Genomic DNA, 24,088 nt, shown 5'->3' with positions numbered 1-24,088 from the left:
ATTCCACACAAATAAACATAACTAAAATGAACTATCAGTGAATGAAACAAAATATCAATTGCCAATAAATTAATTGAAGCTGAACTGAGAATGATTGTGGCTATCACACAAAGCTCAAAGGTGAAATACAGGTTAAAACCTGAAAAAATATTTACTTCATCAAGAGTACTAGTCTGAATACTTCTAAAAGTATAGCATTTAAAGCTTATACTAAATAAGAAAATAACTGAGAACAAAGTTTAAGCCAGTTTTCAAAACTACTTTGAAGATGCATATAGTTTTGCTTTAATGCTTGCTTAAAAGTCTGTGAATTAGTTATTTTGTCTGAATAAAGTGATTAACTTTAAGAAAAACTTATCCAAGGATTATGAGAAATTCCTGAAAACATGTTAAAGTCCCTTAATTAATTTACTTCAATCTACTGAATTTCCAGCCATGAATTTATAAATTTTCAGTAAATTATCCATTGTGTGAAAATTGATTTTTTAAAGCATTAAAAACTGTAGAGAATTCATACATTAGTGACATGTAGTAGCTTAGATCACAATCTTATCAAGCCTCCATTTTCATATTCACTTTAAAGTGAAATACCAGGTCTCAGAATTGTTTTCCAATCTCATTTTGTAAACACCATTTCTTTTAGTGTGAATCCATGAATATTAGCAGCAAAAAACTGAATTTAAACTTATCAGGAAACACATTTGATTCCTGCAAAGTAATAAATGCTATTACTTTGCAGTTGTGTAGGCATTTGATACTAATATTTCTGCTGTTTATTATTTTTAAAAGTCAAATTTTGTCAGTGACTTTAGGAATTCCTTTATGGCCTTTTCATTTACATCATTTGTTAATTGGTCTTGGACAGAAGTGTAAGAGTACCCCATGAGGTATTCATTTTGTCACCCCACAAATATGCAAACCACTCTATGAACAGAAGTTTTTACCAGCTCTGGCACATTCACGGACTTAGATATTAGATACTCTAACAGAGAATATATTGCTCTGTTTGGCAATGAAAATAAATAAAATAACTGTCAAATTTTTGGAAAATGAAATTTCCAATAAATAGAAAGCACACATTTGCAAGTTTAAGGACAATGCCGGTAAAGAATCATTACATTTAAATTCTCTAAAATAACAATCCTCTTACCTTTTATTCCTTCCCAAAAGTCATTACGGTCTCTACGAGTAGAGTAGAATTTTGCATACTCATGGTGTGTCTCCCATATATAAATGAACTGATTTTCTGAACCACTAATTATATATTTTCCATCATGACTGAAAGGAAAATCACAATTAGAAATTTAAGTGTTTCAGCAGAAAGCCTTCAGAATCTTATGTATGATAACAAAATTAATAATTTCACATAAATAACTAGTGAGCTGAAAATAATATACCATAATTTCGATATGTGATTTTATAAAACAAAATCACAAGGAAACTATATTGTCTAGTTCATCTGTCTAAAGAAAAGAGGCTATATTAAATTATATGCAAAGAACCTCCTACTACCTATTTTTTTCCCTTCTTCCCAAGTATACATATGTATATGTAGTAATATCTATTTAGTACAAAGGGCATGTTTCCCAGAAATAAATACACAAAAATTAACTAAAAGCCTATAAGTAATTGCAAAGTTCTGGTTCTCAGGAGGGTGAAAAAAAAAAAAAAAAAAAAAAAAAACCCATATTTCAAGACATGTCTGATATACCGGAACACTAACTATTTGTTAGTATATAGTGTATAGTGTGTTTAGGGTCTAATGGCAACAGGGGTTTCCCCCATCTCTGCGTAATATACATTATGGTGTGATACAGAACACTGTAGAGGCTAGAGGTTTAAAAGTGTGTGGATATTGTGGTGTGTAATGTTTTGTACCGTTGTTCATCTGGTCTTTCAGCCGTTGGCTCTCAAATGAGACCCACCGTTGCCCACACTATACCTCGTGGAGGCAGACCAGGTACACCAGTATTTTAGAGATTTACTATTTACTCTGGCAGGTCCTGCCACCTAATTTCCTGAGATTTCAGTGGCTATGACCTAAAAAAAAAGAAAAAAAGAAAAAAAAAGTGGAGGGGGGGGAAGAAACACTAGAAATTGGGTCAGGCTGAAAGAGATAAGTTATACGGGTTAGAGTTCATTTTTTTTATTTTTTTAGTGTGGGGCTTGTGTAATTTTGGCAAGGGTCAAACGCTAGTCGCAAGATAGCTAGAGAGGGAAGGGAGACTGAGGACTGGGGGAGGTGAAAGACAGAAATATGGGGTCAATAGTGAAGATAACCCCAAAAGTCGGCAGGGCAGGCCCATGCGTTGCCAGGTGAAGATAGGGGATGGCAGGGGGAGGGAGGGTACAGAGTAACCATCCCCTGCCAAGGGAAGGGAAGGAAAGTGAACTGAGTGAGGGTACCCGGTTCAGATCGCCTAATGATGTTTCGGCAGCAAACTGCATAATGTCTTTGTCAGGTCTTCGTATGCCATTCCTGGGACATGTTGTCCCGTCTGTGTGAGTGGTCAAGTCCAGATAATGACTCCAGTTTAAGCCAGTGGTCAGATCCAGGTTAAGTTAATGATTAGTTGTTCTTCAGATTCTAGCTGTTAGATTTTTGTTTGGTTAACACATCTAAGGATCTTTATTATGGATGACAAGTGGTTAGTTTGTGGGAAAATTCCTGCTAAGGTTGTGGGTATGTTCTTCTTCTAGTAAAAAGATCCTGCGCAAACTGCGTTAAGGCTTTATAGTTGTCCTCGCTCTCCAGGAGATATTGTTCTTGATTTATTGGCGAGAAACGTATTCTGGTTATTAAGAGGCAGCGGAGGTCTTCGTATAGTTGGCAGTGGTGCATGAGTTGCTCCAACGTCTCTGGCTGTCCACAGTGGCAGAGAGGGGTGTCACTCAATCCGAAACTGGAGAGTTTTGCTCTTATTGCGCCGTGTCCCGTAAGTAGGTAAAATGTCAGCAGTCCTGGTGAAAACCAGTTTGGGCTTTTGGGAAACACTAGTTGATTATCCAGTATGAATCTTTGGGTGACTTCCCCTTTTGTTGAAGTCGTCCAGCGGATTTGCCAGGCCTGCTGTAGGTGCGTGAGAAGGCGTTTTTTCTCGAGTTTAAGATCGTTAGTAGTGGCCATATAGTATAAAGAAGTTGGGGGAGGAGAAAGTATATGTTTCCCCTCTTTCCTAGTTATCTGACTTGGAATTTCCCTGAGCAACTGCTTATTTCAATATTAACAACTTGCTGGCTAAAGAAAAACTTCCTATAAGCCAGGTTATAATTCTTTCCCCTTAGTTTCACTTTATGCCCCTTTGCTTCTAGTGTCACTTAATACCTTAAATTTCACCTTCACTCAATTTACTATTCCCTCAAATTCTACAGAGCTCACTAACTACTTAGTTACTAAACCCAGGAACACAACATCAAGTCCACTGAACTTCAGGACTGTGACCTCTGCACTGCTACAGAATGTCTGGAAGGAATGACTTAACTGTTTGGACTTTGTGTGTGCAAGAAGATGGTTATATCGAGCATCATTAAATTACATACCGGTATCACTAATTCCAGATATCTGACTCACTGTATAATTAAGGATACTTTTACAAAGTGAAATGGGAAACAAAATAGGTTTTACTGAAACTTACATAAAAACACAAAAGCTTGATATCAACACTAGATTATTAGCAGGTGGTGTTTCAGGGTTCATTCTTACTGAATCCTATTTGCAGACTAAAAGGACTATGGGCGAAAGAAGCACTCATTTAATCAAGATGTAATAATTAGATGATTTATACTATTCAATTTTAATTTTATAAACCTCTAAAGTTCCCATTATCTTAAATTTTATAGTTACTTTAGCAATAAAATTTAAGATAATGGAAACATTTTTATACTGTATCAAAAATTTATTAACAAAATGGTGCATTTTTGGTAATTAAGTACAAATAAGCTATAACATGTGGCTACCAGGTATTAACGTTTTGAATACACAATTAAACTTAACTAATATGACATAGGCTCATATGCATTTAGTTGGGAAATACAGAACTCAATGGATAAGAAGCCAATTATGAAGAGAGAGAGAGAACCTGAAGAAAGGGTATATCTGAAGAATCTTTTCTCAAAGGGCTGCTCTGACTTCATCATGACAATCACCTTCATTAATCTTGTTGAACTTCATTATCAATTAAATTGTACTTTTAACTATACATATAACGACTTGGGTTACGTAACATAAATAATTAATACTTAACTTGATACGGAAGTTATATAAAGGGATTTCGTAGATAACACTCGATACTGAAACATAAATATAGCGTTATAACTGTGTTGGGATATAAGTTTAGGGTTTTAATTTTGTACTGAAATTGAAATTAAATCGAAATCATGACTCAGACCAGAGCAGCAAAGCAAAAGGCTCAAGCTAATGGGAGTGCTGTGGCTCAGGGGAGAACTGAGGGGGGGCAGTTGCCCTCTGAATCACAGCCTATTAAAATGCACTACTTGCTTGATGTTTGTGGAGCAGTCGGGTACGGGACATGATACTGCCATGGGGGGATATCTTTGTGTGTGCATGACGCAAGGAGTGTAAGGAAATCAGGCGACAACTCAGCGTTGTTATGGGCCTATATGAGAGCTTGAAGGACAGGGTGGATGCCCTCGAAGGATTAAAAGTGAGGGCCCATCAAGCTCTCAGCTGCCCACACCAATGCCAGAGCTTGAACTTGGTCATCACGCAACACAGTGGCAGCGCTCAAGGCAGAATGCACTGGTCCCAAAGAAACTAGTAGTTGTTGGTGTCTCTATTGTCAGGGAAACGGGAAACATGCTTTGTAAAAAGGATAGGTGGAACAGGACTAGGGTATGTCTGCCAGGGGAAAAGGTTGATGACGTTGTAGAGCGGATATCATCCTTTAAGGGCACAAAAGGTGATATAGTTGTACACGTTGGCATTAATGATATTAAGAGTAGGAGACCGGCAGAATTACTTAACAAGTACAGGTCACTGTTGAAAAAAAAAGCCGTGAATTAGGGTTGAATTTAAAAGTGCCTGCAATTCTGCCCAGACACGATAGGAGGGAGTATATGATGAGAGCCTTGTCAATCAATTCGGCCCTGGAAAGATTGTGCAAGGCTCAAGGGGTAGAATTTTTTCAGCCTGGTCTGTACTTGTTAACAGGAGAGACTGCTTCTACAGGGATGGGATACATTTAAATAGAAAGGGTGCAAGAATATTTGCTGATGCTATCGAGGCAATGTTAGGTGGGTCAGAAAACTGCTAGATTGAGGGGATACAAGGACTAATAGATTAACAGTAGCCACTGGCAGAGGTGAAAGTTATTCTTGCACTGCTTCTATTGGAATGAGCTGCAGCCTGGAAATTAAGATACAGGATATTTCAGAGACTGCTGGGAATCATTGGGGTACAAGGAAACACATGGGTTGTGTTAGGGTAGCTAAGAAAAAGAACAGGTGCATGTATACTTGCGTGTACACCAATGCTAGGAGTTTAGTAAATAAATTGATCAATTTGAGGTATTGCTCAAAACATCAAAGGCACATCAAGCTCTCAGCTGCCCACACCAATGCCAGAGCTTGAACTTGGTCATCACACAACACAGCGGCAGCCCCCAAGGCAGAATGCGCTGGTCCCAAAGGAACTAGTAGTTGTTGGTGTCTCTATTGTCAGGGAAACGGGAAACATGCTTTGTAAAAAGGATAGGTGGAATAGGACCAGGGTATGTCTGCCAGGGGATATTGTGGGGATTTCAGAGATGTGGTGTCACACAGATATAAGGAATGCAGAACTGGAATTTGTAGAGTACATCTACAGAAAGGATAGACAGGATAGGAAGGGAGGAGGGGTTATGCTGTTAGTTAAGAAACAAAATCCAAGGAAGTGAAGCCAGTCAACATTGCTGGACAGTGCAGTGTCGAGTCAGTTTGGTGTGACATAAGCATTGGGAGATCAAAATTGAGAGTAGGAGTGTGCTATAGGCCTAATGACTCTGATGAGTATAATAAGAAACTGTACAGGGAAATAGAATTGGCCAGTAAATCAGAGAGACTTATAATGGAGGATTTTAATTTCGCAGATATTGACTGGAATTTGTGGGTTAGTCACACACACTAGCAAGGCTTTTGTGGATTTATTGGATGATTGTTTTCTACATCAGCATGTTCGGGAGGCAATCATTGGGAGTAATACTCTTGATTTAATTATCAGTAGTTATTATACATATAAATTGACATGTGACACAGAAGCCTATGATAGATACAAGTTGATCTGTAACCAAGTTACAAAGGAGGGTAGGCAGGCGAAGGCAGATTACGAGAAATCTTTGGCAAGGGATGCAAAGAAAAACAGCAAAGAGTTCTTTACTTATGTAAACTCTAGAAGGAAGGGGATGAATCAGATTGGTCTACTTGATATTGATGGGTCAACTGTTGATGATCCTGCTCAGGTAGCTAACAAACTAAATGAATATTTTGCATCGACATTCACACACGAGGAGTTATTCAGCGAGGGGAATGCCAGAGGTGTATTCAACTCTGGCAGTAAGCTAGAGAATCTTGTAATAACTGAGATTAAAGTGGAGGAGAAATTGTTGAAGATAAATACAAGAAAGGCACCTGGGGTGGATGGGATCTATCCAGTTATATTAAAGGAGGCAGCAAAGGAAGTAAGCAAACACTTAGCCATAATTATGAGAGCTTCCTTGGACTCAGGGGAAGTACCCATGGACTGGAGATGTGCAAATGTTACCCCAATTCACAAAGGAGGATCAAAGGGCGACACAAGTAATTATAGACCTGTTAGTTTAACTTCTTTTCCCGGAAAATTAATGGCGGCACTGGTTAAAGAAGCACTGCAGGATCATCTAGACAAGACTTCAGTTATAGCTCAGACACAGCATGGTTTTGTTGAGGGGAAGTCTTGCCTGACCAATTTTATTGGATACTATGATGCATTCACAAAAGAACTGGATGCAGGGAATAACTTTGATATTATATACTTGGATCTTAGAAAGGCTTTTGATACTGTTGTACATGGAAGACTGCTGCACAAATTGGAGCAGTATGCATTGGAGGCAAATTGCTGCTATGGATAAACGGGTGGTTGAGGGGGAGAAGACAGAGAGTGGTAATCAATGGACACTGCTCATCGTGGACTAATGTTATTAGTGGAGTCCCTCAGGGTTCAGTATTGGGTCCATTATTGTTTTCTGTATTTATAAATGATATTGATGATGGTATATATCAAACTTAATGTCCAAGTTTGCAGACGATACGAAGGTTGGCAGGGTTGTCAAGGACACTACTGACACTATGCTACTGCAACAGGATCTGGAAAGGTTGAGCAGATGGGCTGAGAGGTGGCAAATGAAGTTTAACATTGACAAATGTAAAGTACTATATATGGGAAACAGCAACCCCAGAGCAACGTATCAACTTTGTGGTACTACACTGACAGTGGTAGAGAATGAAAGGGACCTGGGGGGTGGTTGTGCAGGCAGATATGAAGTTTTCAGAGCAGTGCAGACAGGCTGCAAGAGTAGCACATGGTGTGTATTGTCGATGATATATAGGAATTTTTCTAGCAGGGATAAGGAGGTGATTATTCCCTTGTATAAGGCAATGGTCAGGCCACACCTAGAGTCCTGTATACAGGTCTGGAAGCCTCATTTCAAGAAGGATGTAGAGATGCTGGAATGAGTACAGAGAAGGGCAACAAGATTGGTGAATGGAACAAAGGGGTGCTCTTACGAAGAAAGGCTTAAGTTTTGCAAATTACAGTGGCTGGAGACTAGGCACCAGCTCGGTGATCTGATAGAGGTGTATAAAGCCTTGAATGGTTTGAGCATGCTCAATGCTGATGGGATTCTTCCTCTTGCTCAGAATAATCACCTGAGAGGGCATAAATTCAAATTGAGGAAAGACAGATGTAGGATAGACGTGAGGAAATTTGCCTTTAGCCAGCGGGTGGTTGGTTGGTGGAACAGACTTCCATCCCTCGTTGTGGAAGTTGATAGCCTAAATAAGTTTAAGGCTCAGCTGGACAGGTATTTCGAATGAACAGAGGGGTGAAGTGGAAGTGGTTATTTTTTATTTATTTATTTTTTTTTTGTTTGGCTGATGCTGCATAAGCTTGCTTTCTTGCATCAAATGCCTCTACTAATGCTAATCAGGGGAAGGTGATTCTTGCACAACTTCTATTAGAATAAGTAGCGACCTGGAGCGTGGGGTGTTGGGGGTTTCAGGGACGGATGGCAGTCATCCTGAAATAGGTGGGTATATGGGATGTGTTAGGGTAACTAGGAATAGGAGTAGGAGCATGTATGCTTGCATGTATACCAATGCTAGACGTATAGTAAATAAATTTGATGAATTTGAAGTGTTGGTCAATACATCAAAGGCAGATATTGTTGGGATAGCAGAGACATGGTGTCACACAGCTATAAGGAATGCGGAACTGGAATTTGGAGAGTGCAATATGTACAGAAAGGATAGACAGGATAGAAAGGGAGGAGGTGTTATGCTGTTAATTAAGAAAAACATAAAATCAAAAGAAGTGCATCCAGTTGATATAGATGAACAGTGCACTGCTAAGTCAGTTTGGTGTGACATAAGCACTGTGAAAGCAAAAATAAGAGTAGGAGTGTGTTATAGGTCTAATGACTCGAATGAGTACAATGAACAGAGAAATAGAGTGGGCTAGTAAATCGGAATGTCTTATAATGGGGGATTTTAACTTCCCAGATACTGACTGGAACTTGTTGGTTGGTCACTCACACACTAGTCAGACTTTTGTGGATTTATTGGATGATTGCTTTCTGCATCAGCATGTTCGAGAGGCAACCAGAGAAAGTAATACTCTTGATCTGGTTATCAGCAGTGATCACAGTGTACTGATGTGGGATTTACTTAAAGATTTAATTATCATCAGGTGTAAAGGAAAGGGTTTTTGCTTCCGTAAAGGTGAGTACAGTGGAATAAACTGACGATGTTACCAACAGTAAATTCTAAGTGGGAAGCATTCAAGGAATTAATCATGGATGCTACTAAAAGTTTCATACCTATTAAGAAATATTGTTCAAGGTTTAGGCCTAAATGGTTATTAAATGAACTAATGAGACTTGTAACAGAGAAGAAAAATGCATGGGATGCATATAAATTATCAAGCGACTCATAAGCCTATGGCAGATATAAGCTAGTCTGTAATCAGGTCACAAAGGAGGTTAGGCAGGTGAAGGCAGATTACGAGAAATCCTTCGCAAAAGATGCTAAGAAAAACAGCAAGGATTTCTTTACTTATAAAAACTCTAAAAGGAAGGGGATGAATCTGATTGGTCCACTTGACATCGATGGTACGACTGTTGATGATCCTGCTCAGATAGCAAACAAACTGAATGAGTATTTTGCATCTACATTCACACATGAGGAATTATTAAGGTTTGAAAATGGCAGAAGGTTATCAAATTGTAGCAGGATACTTAATGATTTTGTAATAACTGAAAGCAAAGTGGAGGAAAAATTGTTGAAGTTAAACATAAGAAAAGCACCTGGGGTGGATGGGATCTATCCAGTTATATTAAAGCAGGTGGTAAAGCAACTAAGCAAACCCTTAGCCATAATTATGAGAGCATCTTTGGACTCAGGGGAGGTTCCCACGGACTGGAGATGTGCAAATGTATCCCCAATTCACAAAGGAGGATTGAAGGGTGACATGAATAATTATAGACCAGTTAGTTTAACTTCTGTTCCGGGTAAAATAATGAAGTCGCTGGTTAAAGATGCATTGCAGGATCATCTAGACAAGACTGCAGCAATAATTCAGACACAGCATGGGTTTGTTAAGGGAAGGTCTTGTCTGACAAATTTGATAGGATATTATGATGTGGTTACAAAGGAACTGGATGCAAAAAATAATTTTGATATCATATATTTGGATTTCAGGAAAGCTTTTGACACTGTTGCGCATGGAAGACTATTGTACAAATTGGAGCAGAATGGTATTAAGGGTAAGTTGCTACAATGGATAAAAAGATGGTTAAGTGGGAGAAGACAGAGTGTGGTAATCAATGGGTGCTGCTCTTCTTGGAATAATGTTATTAGTGGAGCCCCACAGGGTTCAGTGTTAGGTCCACTGTTGTTTTGTATATTTATCAATGATATTGATGAAGGTAAATCAGGCTTAATGTCGAAGTTTGCAGATGATACAAAGGTTGGCAGAGTTGTTGTTGATATGGAGGTTTGATGGCGCATAAGCTACTTTGGCTATAATGCTGCAGGGTTATTAATGACAGTAATGGCAGTGTGCTACTGCAACAGGATCTAGATAATTTGGGCAGATGGGCTAAGGAGTGGCAACTGAAGTTTAACCTTGACAAATGCAAAGTACTGCATACGGGTAGAAGTAACCCCAGAGGAACGTACCAACTGTGTGGTACTACACTTAAGGTGGTAGAAAATGAAAAAGACTTTTGAGTAATTGTGCAGTCAGATATGAAGTTTTCTGAGCAATGCAGACAGGCTGCCAGGGCAGGTCATGGGGTTTTGTCAATGATAGACAGGAATTTTACTAGCAGGGAAAAGGAGGTGATTGTCTCTCCGTATAAGGCAATGGTCAGGCCACGCCTTGAATACTGTGTACAGGTCTGGAATTCTCATTTTAGGAAGGATGTAGATTTACTTGAGCGTGTACAGAGAAGGGCAACAAGATTGGTGAGGGGAATGAAGGGATCCTCTTACCAAGAGAGGCTTAAGTTTTGCAAATTGCAGTGGCTGGAGACTAGGCACCTGTGCGATGATCTGATTGAGGTGTATAAGGCCTTGAATGGGTTGAGCACGCTGAATTCTGATGGGCTCCTTCCACTTGTTCAGATTACGAACCTAAGGGGGCATAAATTCAAATTAAGCAAAGACAGATGTAGAATAGATGTGCGGAAATTTGCCTTTAGCCAGGGGGTGGTTAATTGCTGGAACAAACTTCTGTCGTTGTGGAAGTTGATAGGTTGAATAAATTTAAGGAATAACTGGACAGGCATTTGGAGGGAATGGTGTGATTTTTTTTTTTTTTTTTTGGCTGATGCTGCATAAGCTCATACACTTGCTTTCTTGCATCACATGCCACTACTACTACTACTTCTACAGGAAAGATGCAAGGCAGAGGATGGCAGCCTTATAAAAGAATATGGACTAAGGTCCAAGGATAACTAGAGAGGGATTAGTTCTGTACCAATAGAGCGTTAGCTAGATAGTAAGGTTGAGGGTATGGACAGTCTCGATCAAGGTTACAAGGGATAAGAAGATTTAAAAGAACATGGTTGCAGCAAGGCTCTGTTCTGAAGTTAAATTAAGAAAATCAGAAAAAGTGGTTAAAAAAATATATATATTAAAGAAGACCAAAAAAGGAACAGGTGACAAAGGAAGGGAAAAAGTCTAAAGCTAAGAACCGGTGGAAGAATATGGATAATGGTTGCTAATGCATAATGGATCTAAGATAAACAAATAATAGAGAGGAAAAAGAATTAACCATGAATTATAAAAAACACATAATTCAAAACTTCATTCTGATGTTGGTGCCTATTCAGATGCTGTGTACCAAAAGTACCTGTTAGGTGATTCACCACACAAATAGGTATCTAGTGTAGTGCATCACCTGACAGGATCTTGCAATTTTTAATGGTTTTAAAACATTTAAAAATCACTTCAAAAAATAGTGGAATAAAATTTGTTTAGGAAGCCAGAAAAATTTTCAGATTTTTAATCATTAATTCAGGGTTTATACAGTGGAATTATTTTTGAGAGATACATGTCATGTGACCAGCCACCACCACCAGGTTAATCATTAACAGTGAGCACAAATTTATATCATAAGTGTTACCTAAAGCTTGCCCTTATTTGACTACTAAGGTTGGCATATCCTTTATATTTGCAGGACAAAGACAAGTCACGTAAGTCATATAAGCGGATTCGGGAATCATTAGATGTTACAAGTATCTGCAAAAAAAAAAAAAAATATGTTATCAAAATCAAATGCTCCATTCCAACATGAATATCAATTTATTTTTTGAATAAATAAATTAATATTAGCCAAACCTATATAAAGTTACTCTTGAAAGAATATCAATTTTTTACTTCAAACTAACTACATATAATACATACACAGATACGAATCCATAATTCCAAAAAAATGTAGTGCATTATCAACATTTTTGAATAAAAGGTTGAATCAAATTTTGTTAATATTAAGCCCAAATTTCTGCACAATGCTCCTTGAAATATGGAGTTTCAATGAATAAGCCCCAACACAGAAGGGGTCTTCTTTTGTGTTGGGGCTTATTCTTATTGCGTACATTTTTTGAAACGTCATTTTAGAAAGAGCGCAGATCTGCTGTGAAGAGAGAAGAAAAAAGCAGTAAGGTCAACTGAGGGCATAAAAAGAAAGACTGGGTTACTCTAAATTGCAGTCTCTGAAAATTAGGCATTTACATGGTGTTCTACGTAAAGTATATAAGGTTTCAAAATGGTCAAGTGAAGTAAATATTGATGGCATTACTCATTCTGAAATTATATATTCAAGAGAGTCATATATTTAAATTATAAAGGATGGTAGCAGAACAGATGTGCAAAAATTTGCATTCAGCCAGAGCATGACTGATTAGTCGAATAACCTTCAACCTATTATTGTGGTATGTTCGTGTCAGACGGCACCTGGGATTTCTCCCATTTCCCCTATTATTGTGGTAGTGGGTTATTTCAAGAAATTTAAAAGTCTAGATGAATAAATAGAAGGAATGAGCAAAAGAGGTGAATAATTTTTTTTTTTTTTTGGCTGGTGTAGTATAAGCATTTCTTTCTCGCATCATGTTCCTTCTTAGTAACGGTTGCAAGATTTTTAAGATCACTAGTGGCATATCATATCACAAAAAAAAAAAAAAAAAAACACCTTAGTCACTTCATCTGTCTATCCTCTAATAATCTGTCTAGTTCTCTCTAAATTTATTCAAACTACCACTTTGGATAATAATGAGAAACTGCAGTCTCTCTCAGGACCTATTATTAAAATAGTATCCATTAATATTGAAGGTCTCTCTCTCTCTCTTTAGGTAAAGAAGAATTTCTCCATAAACTATGTGCCAATTCCAAGTGTGACATACTCTGCATCCAAGAAACCCAACATGGTCCAAGTCATCAGTGCCCTTACATGAAGAGCATATAAATTATATGTGAAAGACCACATGAGAAATATGGCAGAGCAATCTTCGCAAGGGAAGGAATATTGGTTGCCTCAACAGTGAGCTCTGCAGACAATAATTTTGAATGCTGATGATTGAACTGGACAAACGCTTTGTTACCATAATTTACAAACCTCCAGATGCCACTTTTGAGCCCCCAGAAAGACTCTTTCAGCAAGATGGGAAAATACATTTTGTCATCTGAGATGTCAACAGCCATAGCATCAGCAGGGGCTATTCTGAGACAGATGATAACAGGTGGGCAGTTTAAACCTTGACTGAGACTTGGCAGAAACAAATAATTTAATCATTATCCATGATGCAAAACTACCAGCATCCTTCAAGCAGGAGATGGAGGCAAGGTTACAACCTGGATCTTATCTTCGTAAGTGAAACCATTGGACAACAATGAGCAAACACATTTGAAGAGATTGAGGGTAAACTTGCTGCAGCACTCCAACAACTCTCAAACTACTATAAAAATAATCATTGACACCCAACTCCACAAAGACCCAAGTCTGTGCTTTCCACCTGCAAAACTACCTTGCCAACAAAAGGGTGGACATTAAGTGGCAGGGTATTGCCTTGGAACATTGTGATGCCCCAAAATATCTGGGCGTCTCACTAGACTGAGACTTCACATACAGGAAACATTGTGAAAACATTAAACAGATGGTCACTACATGCAACAATCTTCTAAAAAAAAAACCCAGACAAATTCAAAATGGGGTGCACAGCCTAATACCTTAAGAACGCCTTGGCATTATGCTACTCATCTGCTGAATGTGCCAGCCCAGTCTGGTGCCATTCCACACATGCAAAGAGCATAAAAGTACCATTGAATGCTGTCTACTTAAAGGCTACTCCAGTTGAGAAGCTATATACCCTTGCTGGAATTGCCCCGCTGGATGATGTGAGACGGGAGATACAGGAAAGCACTGAACTATCAAAAGTGACAGATAATCCATTATACCCAATGTTTGAACATCAATTTGAAATAGTTATATAGAGGGCACTCACTGTCATTACAAGTTTCAACTGTGAATTACAAGTTCCAAAAAAAGCATAAGTGTTCTGCCATTTTATTTATCATATTATACTTTATAAGTAGCTTTATAGTTCTAGTTACGGTCGTTATTTTTATTTTTTATCTAGATAAAGATTTTGTAGGTTACTACTTAATATATGTAAAACTGTTGTTTTGTTCGAATCTTGCCACCATCGTTAGAGTATAGAGTGAGTGGTAGGGAATTCAAATTTTTAATTCTGGTAAATAGGTAGCTCTAGCGTAATATGTATCACTGCATTTAGGAAGCTATTAGATAGTGTAGTATTGATAATTGATTAATTAAATTTATTAATCTTATTAATTTTCATTGTTAATCAATAGTATTCAATATCATGCCCCACTAGAGCAGCAAAGCAACAGGCACAAAGTAGCAAGAGTGCTGTGACTTGGGGTAGAACCGAGGGCAGCGATTCCCCAACATATAACAGCCCAAAAAAATGTGCAACTTGTGAAAGGTTTGTAGAAATTTCTGGAACAGGACATGGTCTAGCCAAGGAGGATGTCTTTGCACGTGCTAGGTGCAGAGAGTGTCAAGAAATTAGGCACCAACTCATTGTTCTGATGGATGCTGATAAGAGTTTGAAGAGTTGGGTAGATGTCCTTAAAGGTATTAAAATGGGGAACCCACCAAGCTCTCAGCTGCCCAACTCAACTCCACAGCTCACTTTTGTATACCAGGAAACACAGTGGCAATCTCAAGGCAGAATGCGTTGGTCCCACAAGAGTCAGATATTGTCGGTGACTCTGTTGTCAGGGAGACGGGTAATACAGTAAACCCCCGCTATTCGCGGTATCGCGATCGCCGATTTAATATAAAATGAAACCTAAAAAAATGTGAATTTTAAAGCGCCGTGAATATTTTCTGCCATAAAAAACATGTGCGTGGCTAAAATTATCTTTCCCGGTCAAAACAGCGCTCAGTGGGTGGGGGAGAGGGGTGACAAAATCGCGAGCGTGGATGTTTCTCGCTAATCCTTGTTCAGTATGTGTTATGCGTTTGTCATGGAAGGTTTCGTCGTTTGCTTTTAATTTATATGTTTATAAATTGAATAAATTTATCAATTTATAAATTGATATGCTTACAAAAATGATAAATCTATCATTTTGCAGTCTAAAACAGACTTTTTCAAGTGTGTTAACGGAAGAAAGTGACTTTATTGTGGACAAGTTCTTTCTAACCCCTACAAAAATATGGCTACGAATAAAAAGAGAAATGTGAAAATATCAAAGAAGGTGATGACATTAGCGAATAAAATTGAGTTATTAGACAAAATTTCTAATGGTGAAGTGTCTCCTCAGTGGCAAAACATTATAAAATCAATGAGTCAACGGTACGATCAATCAAAAAATCGGAAGAAAAAATCTGCCGTAGTGTCTGTGAAAACGCGCTAATTGTTTAAAAAATTTGCTCTGTAACTCGTGATGTTAAATTAGAAAAAATGGAAAAAGCTTTAAATCTGTGGATAGAAGACCGAACTCAAAATAAAATTCCATTAAGTTCACTCATCATTCGCGAAAAGGCAAAACTCCTTTATCAACACTTTAGCGAAACTAGTGATAGCACTGGCATGATTTTTTTTTTGCTAGCAAGCAAAGGCGCTGGTTTGAAAGATTTGTTTGAAATTTCTAATAAATATTACATTTAATATTAAATTGTTTCTTATTTTCATTTTGATGCCATATGCTTGCATTTCACTATGTACTGTCTATGTACATAGTCATATTACGAAGGTACATATAATACATACATAGACAAAATTTTAGACTAGTTTTTCTTATATATTTCATACTTTGGAACGGAACCCCTTTATTACTATGGGAGCCATAACTCAGTATTCGCGTTTTCGGTATTCGCGACATTTGTCAGGAACGTAACCCCTGAGGGTTTACTGTATATTGTTTAAAAAGGATAGGTGGAACAGGACCAAGGTATCTCTGATGGGGCAAAAGTTGATGATGGTGTAGAGCAGATATCATTTTTTAAGGGCACCAAGAGTGATAATGTTGTACACGTCGGCACTAATGGCATTAAGAGTAGGAGATCTGCAGATTTATTTAACAATATTGAATACAGGTCAATATTGAAAAAAAAGTCATGAGTTAGAGTTAAATTTGAAAGCATCTGCAATTCTGCCCTGGAGAGACTGTGCAATGCTCATGGGACAGACTTTTTCCCAGCATGATCTATGCTTGTTTACAGGAGAGAGTACTTCTACAGGAATGGAATAAACTTAAATAGAAGGAGTGCAATGGTGTTTGCTGATGCTCTCAAGGCAGTGTTAGAGAACTGTTAGCTCGGGGGGATTCGCAGACTAAAAGTAGCTGCAGGTAGAGGTGAAGCGATCCTTGCACTGATTCCATTACAATGAGCAGTGGCCTGGAGAGGGGGATGCTGGGGGTTTCGGGGACTGGCGGGAGTCATCATGTAACAAATAAATACACGGGCCGTGTTAGGGTAACTAAGAATAGGTGCATGTATACTTGCATGTATACTTGCATGTACACCAATGCTAGGAGTATAGTAAATAAATTTGATCAATTTGAAGTGCTGGTCAAAATATCAAAGGTGGATATTGTTGGCATATCAATGATGTAGTGTCACACAGATATAAGGAATGCAGAATTGAAATCTGGGGAGTACAATGTGTACAGAAAGGATAGGAAGGGAGGAGGGGTTATGCTGTTAATTAGGAAACACATAAAATCTAAGGAAGTGCATCCAGTTGACACAGATGGACTGTGCAATGTTTACTCAGTTTGGTGTGACATAAGCACTGGGAAAACCAAGTGGAGAGTAGGAGTGTGTTATAGGCCTAATGACTCTGATGAGTACAACAAACAACTGTACAGAGAAATAGAGTGGGCCAGTAAATCAGATTGTCTTATAATTGGGGATTTTACTTCCCAGACATTGACTGGAACTTGTGGATTGGTCACTCATACATTAGCAAGACTTTTGTGGATTTATTGCAGGATTGTTTTCTACATCAGCATGTTCAGGAGGCAACTAAAGGGAGTAATACTCTTGATCTGATTATGAGCAGTGATTATTCGTGAATTAAGAATCTGCAGATAATGGAATCACTAGGTGGCAGTGATCGCAGTGTACTGATGTGGGATTTACTTAAAGATATAATTACCATCAGGGTAAAGGGCAGGTTGTTTTCTTTTGTAAAGGTGACTACAGTGGTCTCAGACACTTTTTAAATTCTATTCAGTGGGACCAACTAATGATGTTACCAACAGCAAATTCTAAATGGGAAGCATTCAAGGAATTAATCGTGGAAGCTACCAGGCTTTTCATACCAATTAAGAAATACTGCTCAAGGTTTAAGCCTAAATGGATGTCAGATGAACTGATGAGAATTGTGGAAGAGGAAAAAAATGCATGGGATGCATATAAATTATCAGGTGACAGACACCAATGGTAGATAAGATTTTTGAAGATTTTCTTCAACATCCTCTGAGTCCATCTCTGGTTCATCTTCATTCATAACATTATGTATTATTTTGTCATCAACATTTATGGCAAATTAAATTTTTATCTGAATTAAACCACTCAACAACTGGTTTCATCTAAAATTTCAAAACCTTCATTCTGTCTTAAATCAATATTATAGTCATTATTAATCTTGTCACTAAGAACGCTGTCTTTTGTAGGCACTTGTAATATTTTCTGAAAAGATTTCTGTGATGTGCTTTTGTTCAATGTCCACGATACTGAAATTCCACAAATTGCATTCGATACTGTCATGTTTCCAAAATGGTAAGTTATCTTCCGTATTTAATTTATGTGACAAGTTTTTTTTAAAATTTCTTTAAAATTTTGAATCACCCCTTGGTTCATCGGTTGTATTAATGCTTGCATTTGGTGGCAAATATGTTACAAAAATGTTTCCCATCATATATTTTTTAAAAATAAATTACTGTAAACAGGTACTGTAATTTATAATAAGACATTTAAATCACCAATCCCCCCTGGTTAATTAGCAACCCAGTTAAACTGCTCCCCTCGATGACCAGGAGACTAAGTTGTTTGATTAACTATTAATTGAATGGACCTCATACAGTTCATACTTTTGATTAAAGGTAAATGCTTTTTTATTAACAATCTAATTAAAAGCATCTATTATATATTACTTTATCTTCTCCTGGCATTGGTTCAATTCCACTTATTTTTCTTCCCTGTGCATTCTTTCCTCTTGTGGAGCGAACATGGATCTGCGTGTAATACTTCAATTGCTGAAAAATATATGACATGGGACTATAAATAAGAATAATATTATACTGAGATATATAAACAAATAATATGGAGCATAGTATTTCCTTTTTAAAAATTATCAAGATAAAATAAATCCCCCTATTAAATATTTTAAAAAAATCCTTAATATGAAATTCTTGTCAGTCATTTGATTTGTTAACGGAACACTTGAAAAGCACATAATAAAAAACAAACAAGAGAATTAGAATAGCCTAGATTATGCAACTAATTTTACATCCTTTTAGTAATTGCTTTGACTTAAACCCACCATGCCAAGGCATTCCCTGTAATAACCTACAAACTTGGAATAAACCAGCCACACACATATGCATGCATGCACATACACACAGTTAAGTGAAGAACCCTTGAAGGTTGGGAACAGAATACATAAGTAATTCAGAGATTTTAAAACTTTATGATAAATATATAATAAAGTTGTTTCAACATTAGTCAGCATAGGCAAGAGTTACACCAATGAGCCAAAACATTATATGACCACCTACCTAATATGATGTTGGTCCTCCACGTGCAGCCAAAACAGCTCATACCCGGTGAGGCATGGACGCTACAAGATTTCTAAATGTGTCTTGTGGTATCTGGTGCCAACACGTAACCAGCAGATCTTTTAACTCCTGTAAGGTCCGTGGTTGAGATGCCGCAGATTGGAGTTGCTGTTCCAACACAAACCACAGATGCTCGATGAGATTGATGTCTGGGGAATTTAGAGGCCAGGGCAATACCAGGAAGTCTTCCTCATGTTCCGCGAACCAGTCTCGAACCATCTGGGCAGTGTGGCATGGCGCATTATCCTGCTGAAAGACTGCACTGACAGAGGGGAAGACCGTTGCCATGAAAGGGTGTATCTGGTCAGCAATGATGTTTAGGTAGGTGGTAGATGTCAGAGTGCCCAGCACATGGATGACTGGATCCAGGTATCCCAGCAGAACATCGCCCAAAAACACGACACCGCTGCCACTGGCTTGTTTTCGCCCCATGGTGCATCCAGGCCATCACTTCCCCAGGTAAATGACATACACGTACCCGGCCATCCACATGTTGCAACAGGAAGCATGATTCATCAGACCAGACGACCTTCTTATAATCATTCAAGGTCTACTTTTGATGCTCACATGCCCATTGCAGGCACTGTCGCCGGTGAACCGTGGTTAGCATGGGCACTCGGAGCGGCCTGTGGCCATGCAGCCCCATTTTCAGCAGGGTTCGATGTACTGTGCATTGTGACATGTTACTCCCGTCACCAGCATTCCAATTGGTGAGCTGCGCCAAAGTCACCCTTCTGTTGCCACGTACCATCCGGGAGAGCTTTCGCTCACCTTGAGCACTGATGAGCCGTGGTTGTCCAACGCCTCACCGGCGATTCGTGGATTTCCCCTCCTCAGACCACTTTTGGTAGGTAGGTACTTTGGTAGGATGACTGTGAGCATCCCACCAACCGTGCCATTCCGGATATGCTCTGACCCAGTCATCTGGCCATTACTATTTGGCATTTGTCAGACTCGCTTAAGTCCACTGCCTTTCCCATCTGAAGAACAAGAGTAACACTGATTAACGGAGCTCAGTATTAGGTGTTTTTTTATACCATGTCTCGACCCGTGCACACAGTTCATAATGTTCTGGCTCATTGGTGTATGTATGAATAGTTAAGTCCAACTGACTGCACTCCAAAGCAGGAATGCTAGGAAGAATAATGTGGATGATTCAGGTTACTGTATTTTCTTATACCATAAGACACTTTTTTTTCTTGGAAAACATTGCCTAAAATTCTACACATCCTATGATCCAGATGTATATTAGGTGCATGCAATGGTAATTGTTTTTTTGGACCAGACTCTATACTGTTGTTGCTGTGAAAATGCCAGATGTCAAGATAATGGAGAACGGACTGCTTTTGAGAGCTGATAATTATCGATTTTTGTATAAAATTAATAGTGCAACTTGTTACTTGTGCTTATCTGATAGAGTTGGTTAATTTGTTGCTTCCTTGGTTTTCAAAATTGCTTATAAATGAAAGTTGTAGTCTGCCACATTGTTATGGCATCGATATAAAAACACATAAGCATAATTTAGTAGTAGTCTTTTACACAATTCTGTAACTGTATAGTTATATTAGAAGTCTATAAGTGTTTTACTCTGTCTATAGGCGCCTCCGTAGCCAGGTGGGAAGGAGCAGCAGTGCATAGCACACACTTCTTGATTAGACCGGGGGTTCGAGCCCGTCACCACCAAATATGGAGGATGCGGAAAGGTCAGGGAATGACCACCGCATATCCCGGAGCAATATGGCCTTAGTTGCTAATGCTCCTAAAAACCAAACAACAACAAACAAACAACTCTGTCTATAAACTACAAATAATGTAATGTACATTACAAAGGGTACTAGGAAAGTTTTGCAATATGACGCAACAATGAATCACAGGAAGCTGCTTGTTGCTGCATGTTGAGACATGTTCATACGTGCATAGTAGCCGCCGCGCCAAGTCGATGGGCTCAGTTATTCATTAGTAGTGAGAGTGTAAAGTGCTTGCGATGGCATCGTGGTCACGAAATGAGATAAGGACAGTTTTGCGGTATAATTTCGTGCGTGGTTTAACCATAGACCAGTGCTTAGAAGAAATGACTCTTGCACTAGATGATGATTGTCCACATCGTACAACGATATTCAGATGGTATAGAGATTTCCAAAGGGGAAATTTCACTCTGGAGGATTCTGAGAGGCCGGGAAGGCCACGAATGTTAGTTACGGAGGAAAACGTTACTGCTGTGAGGAAAATGCTTGACGAAAACAGGCGAGTGACCTACCAACAGATAGAGGATACTTTGGGCCTAAATGCACCAGCAATTCGTTCGATTCTGCAAGATCATTTGCACGTGAAGAAACTTTGTTCTCTCTGGGTGCCGCATCAACTGACTGAAGAGCAGATGACACGACGTGTGACTTGGTGCCGGGAGATGTTAAAAAAGTTTGATAAGGGACAATCTCAGTATGTGAACAACATCGTGACAGGTGACGAGACTTGGCTGTACTATTACGATCTGCCGACCAAGGCTCAAAACAAAGTTTGGGTCTTTGATGATGACGACACACCCATAATTGTCAGAAAATCCCGATCTGTAAAGAAGAAAATGATAGCTGTATTTTTCAAATCGAGTGGAATTGTGGAATGTGTCGTTTTGGACACGCAGAAGACAGTCACAGATAACTGGTATACTGAACAATGCCTGCCTAAATTCATTGGATCTATGAAGAACCTGCGGCCAAAGTCAAGAATGACACCTGGTACCTCCATCACGATAATGCTGCAGCTCACCGCGCCAAAGCCTGCACCGAATATTTGACCACGACAGGACTGAAACTTCGAGCACCCTCCCTAAAGTCCAGACCTTGCTCCCTGCGACTTTGCACTGTTCCCGCATGTGAAAATGAAGCTAAAAGGGAGGCAGTTTTCCAGTGATGAGGACCTTCTACGGGCTTGGGACAACGAGTGTGCTTTACTCCCTAGTGAAACTTGGCAGAACTGGTTTAAAGATTGGTTTCGGAGGATGGAGAGGTGTATTGAATGTAGAGGAAATTACTTTGAAAAAATTAAATAAACAAAGCTGTATTGCAAAACTTTCCTAGTACCCTTTGTACATAATCTAAAACAACATAGTTTGTACTGCTATCATACAAGTGGGATTAGTGCAGCATTATTTTAACAGTTCTTAGTTTTGGGTGTTGTTTTTAAATTAAATTTAGACTAAAATAATGCCTCAGCATAGAGTAGCAAAGCAATGGACTCAAAGTAGTGTGTGCTTGTGTGTTATGGATAGTGGTGCATATAGTGTGCATATTCATGGTAATATGCAATTAAATAACTAAGAAATGTAACCACTTCATTTTTATTACAGAGACCTGTCCAGAATTGATGATATATTTCAATTCATTTCAGAAAACAGAAAAAATCATTGATGTTTGCCTTGTAGATGATGAGGGACAACACGTTCCACATGCTACTGATGTGGACTGTGTTGTTTCTCATGTGACATTTCATCTTGACCCCTACGGTACAAATCGGCACTCTCTACTCAGCCAAGGAGTAAGCCAATAAAAATTCCTGCATCATCGACAGGATCTGAAACCGGCCTTTTCCACCTGGTGCGAGGAGAACAGTGAGGATACCACTGTGCTACCCATGTAGACTGTAAATCTAAGCAAACCAAAAGCTAACTATTATATTCAGGTCACCCGGTAAGCTATTACATATACCCATGTGTATTGTGTAAATTGAGTGTGTTCTCTGATGATTTGTCTGTTTTGCTAGACGAAAAATCCCAGTTTTTGGAAAAAAAAAAAACTTGCTATCTACGCCCGAGACAAACTAACTCAGCCAAGGAGTAAGCCAATAAAAGTTCCTTGCGACATCGACAGGATTTGAACCAGAGCCTTTTCCACCCAGTGGTGGAAGGATAGTGATGATACCACTGTGCTATCCATGCAGACCTGTAAATCTAAGCAGACACCACTACAGAATTTCTAGTGTAAATCCCCTTGAACACTTTAGTGAACCCCTTGGGGTTCGCAAACCACTGGTTGGGAACTACTGCCATAGGGGATGTTAATCAGATCATCTTCATCAGACTCTGGATTGATCCCACTAGCTGGAGAAGTGGTAACGTCTCTACTGTCTATTATACCTCCCTTGCGGAGATGTGCAAAACATGATAGGCAACTATAGACCAGTAAGTCTGATGATACAATACAGGACCATCTGAATAGGAATGGCATTCTTAAATAACTTTGATGCTAATTTACATTGACTTCAGTCAACAACCATATGAAGAATGGCTTAGAAGGTGTTCATTGCAAAAATTAGCAATTAATCTTGGGGGAGGGGGGCATAGTATGAGACTCTGAAGGAATCAGTAAAACGAATAAATAAGGTATATTTTCACTTGTAGAAGAGAAAAGAACTAAGGGCACAAATGCAGAATTTTGGGGATGGGTGAGGGAAAGCTGGATCTCATGAAGTTTACCAGTGTATTGTAGATTACTAGAATAAATTGTCTGTAATGGTGGTTAAAGCAGAGAGTTTGGTAAAGTTCAAAGCAGAATTGGAAAGCCACTTTTGCGATGATGAAAGTGTGCATCAATTCAAATTATTTCTTGCCTATTTTCACCAAAATACTAAATGGTGGTCAATGTACACCAATGTGCCTACTGGTGTGACTTTTCTGATAGATTCAATAGAGAATGCAACTTATGTAACTTAAGAAAGTGGTTAGTGGGCCACGACAACAAAACAGCTTTATTGTGGTAAGGCAACAATCCCATTAACAGGGATGCCTATAACAACCTGACATATACTACATATGTTAAGCATAAACACACTGTATTTAAAAAATAGCTATTAATATAACAGCAGTAGAGTCCAATCTTTTTCGCGGTCCATGGCCTGTTACCTCAAATATAAAAGTAGTCCATCTTCAAAGAAAAAAAAAAAAAAAGTTGAGAAACTGCACTGGATG

The 24,088-nt window shown here is 38.6% G+C and overlaps 1 protein-coding gene across 2 annotated transcripts in view; it reads right to left on the bottom strand.

Moving 5' to 3' along the window:
- Positions 1 to 24,088, bottom strand: part of LOC150084235 (WD repeat-containing protein 44) — a 380,944-nt gene that overhangs the window by 9,442 nt on the left and 347,414 nt on the right. For both annotated transcript variants that reach the window (XM_090375960.1, XM_090375961.1), the window contains 3 exons: positions 18,442 to 18,543; positions 11,879 to 11,994; positions 1,151 to 1,278 (listed from right to left, as the gene is read on the bottom strand). In XM_090375960.1, the coding sequence (XP_090232086.1) occupies positions 1,151 to 1,278; positions 11,879 to 11,994; positions 18,442 to 18,543 (346 nt within the window). The remainder of the gene's footprint in view (positions 1 to 1,150; positions 1,279 to 11,878; positions 11,995 to 18,441; positions 18,544 to 24,088) is intronic.

This window comes from Mastigoproctus giganteus, chromosome 6 (assembly GCF_048544385.1).
Source record: "Mastigoproctus giganteus isolate SK-2022 chromosome 6, ASM4854438v1, whole genome shotgun sequence".
In the NCBI taxonomy this organism is placed as follows: domain Eukaryota; kingdom Metazoa; phylum Arthropoda; class Arachnida; order Uropygi; family Thelyphonidae; genus Mastigoproctus; species Mastigoproctus giganteus.
Note: the sequence above shows the minus strand (reverse complement) of the source record. Positions and strands in the feature narration are given on the sequence as shown.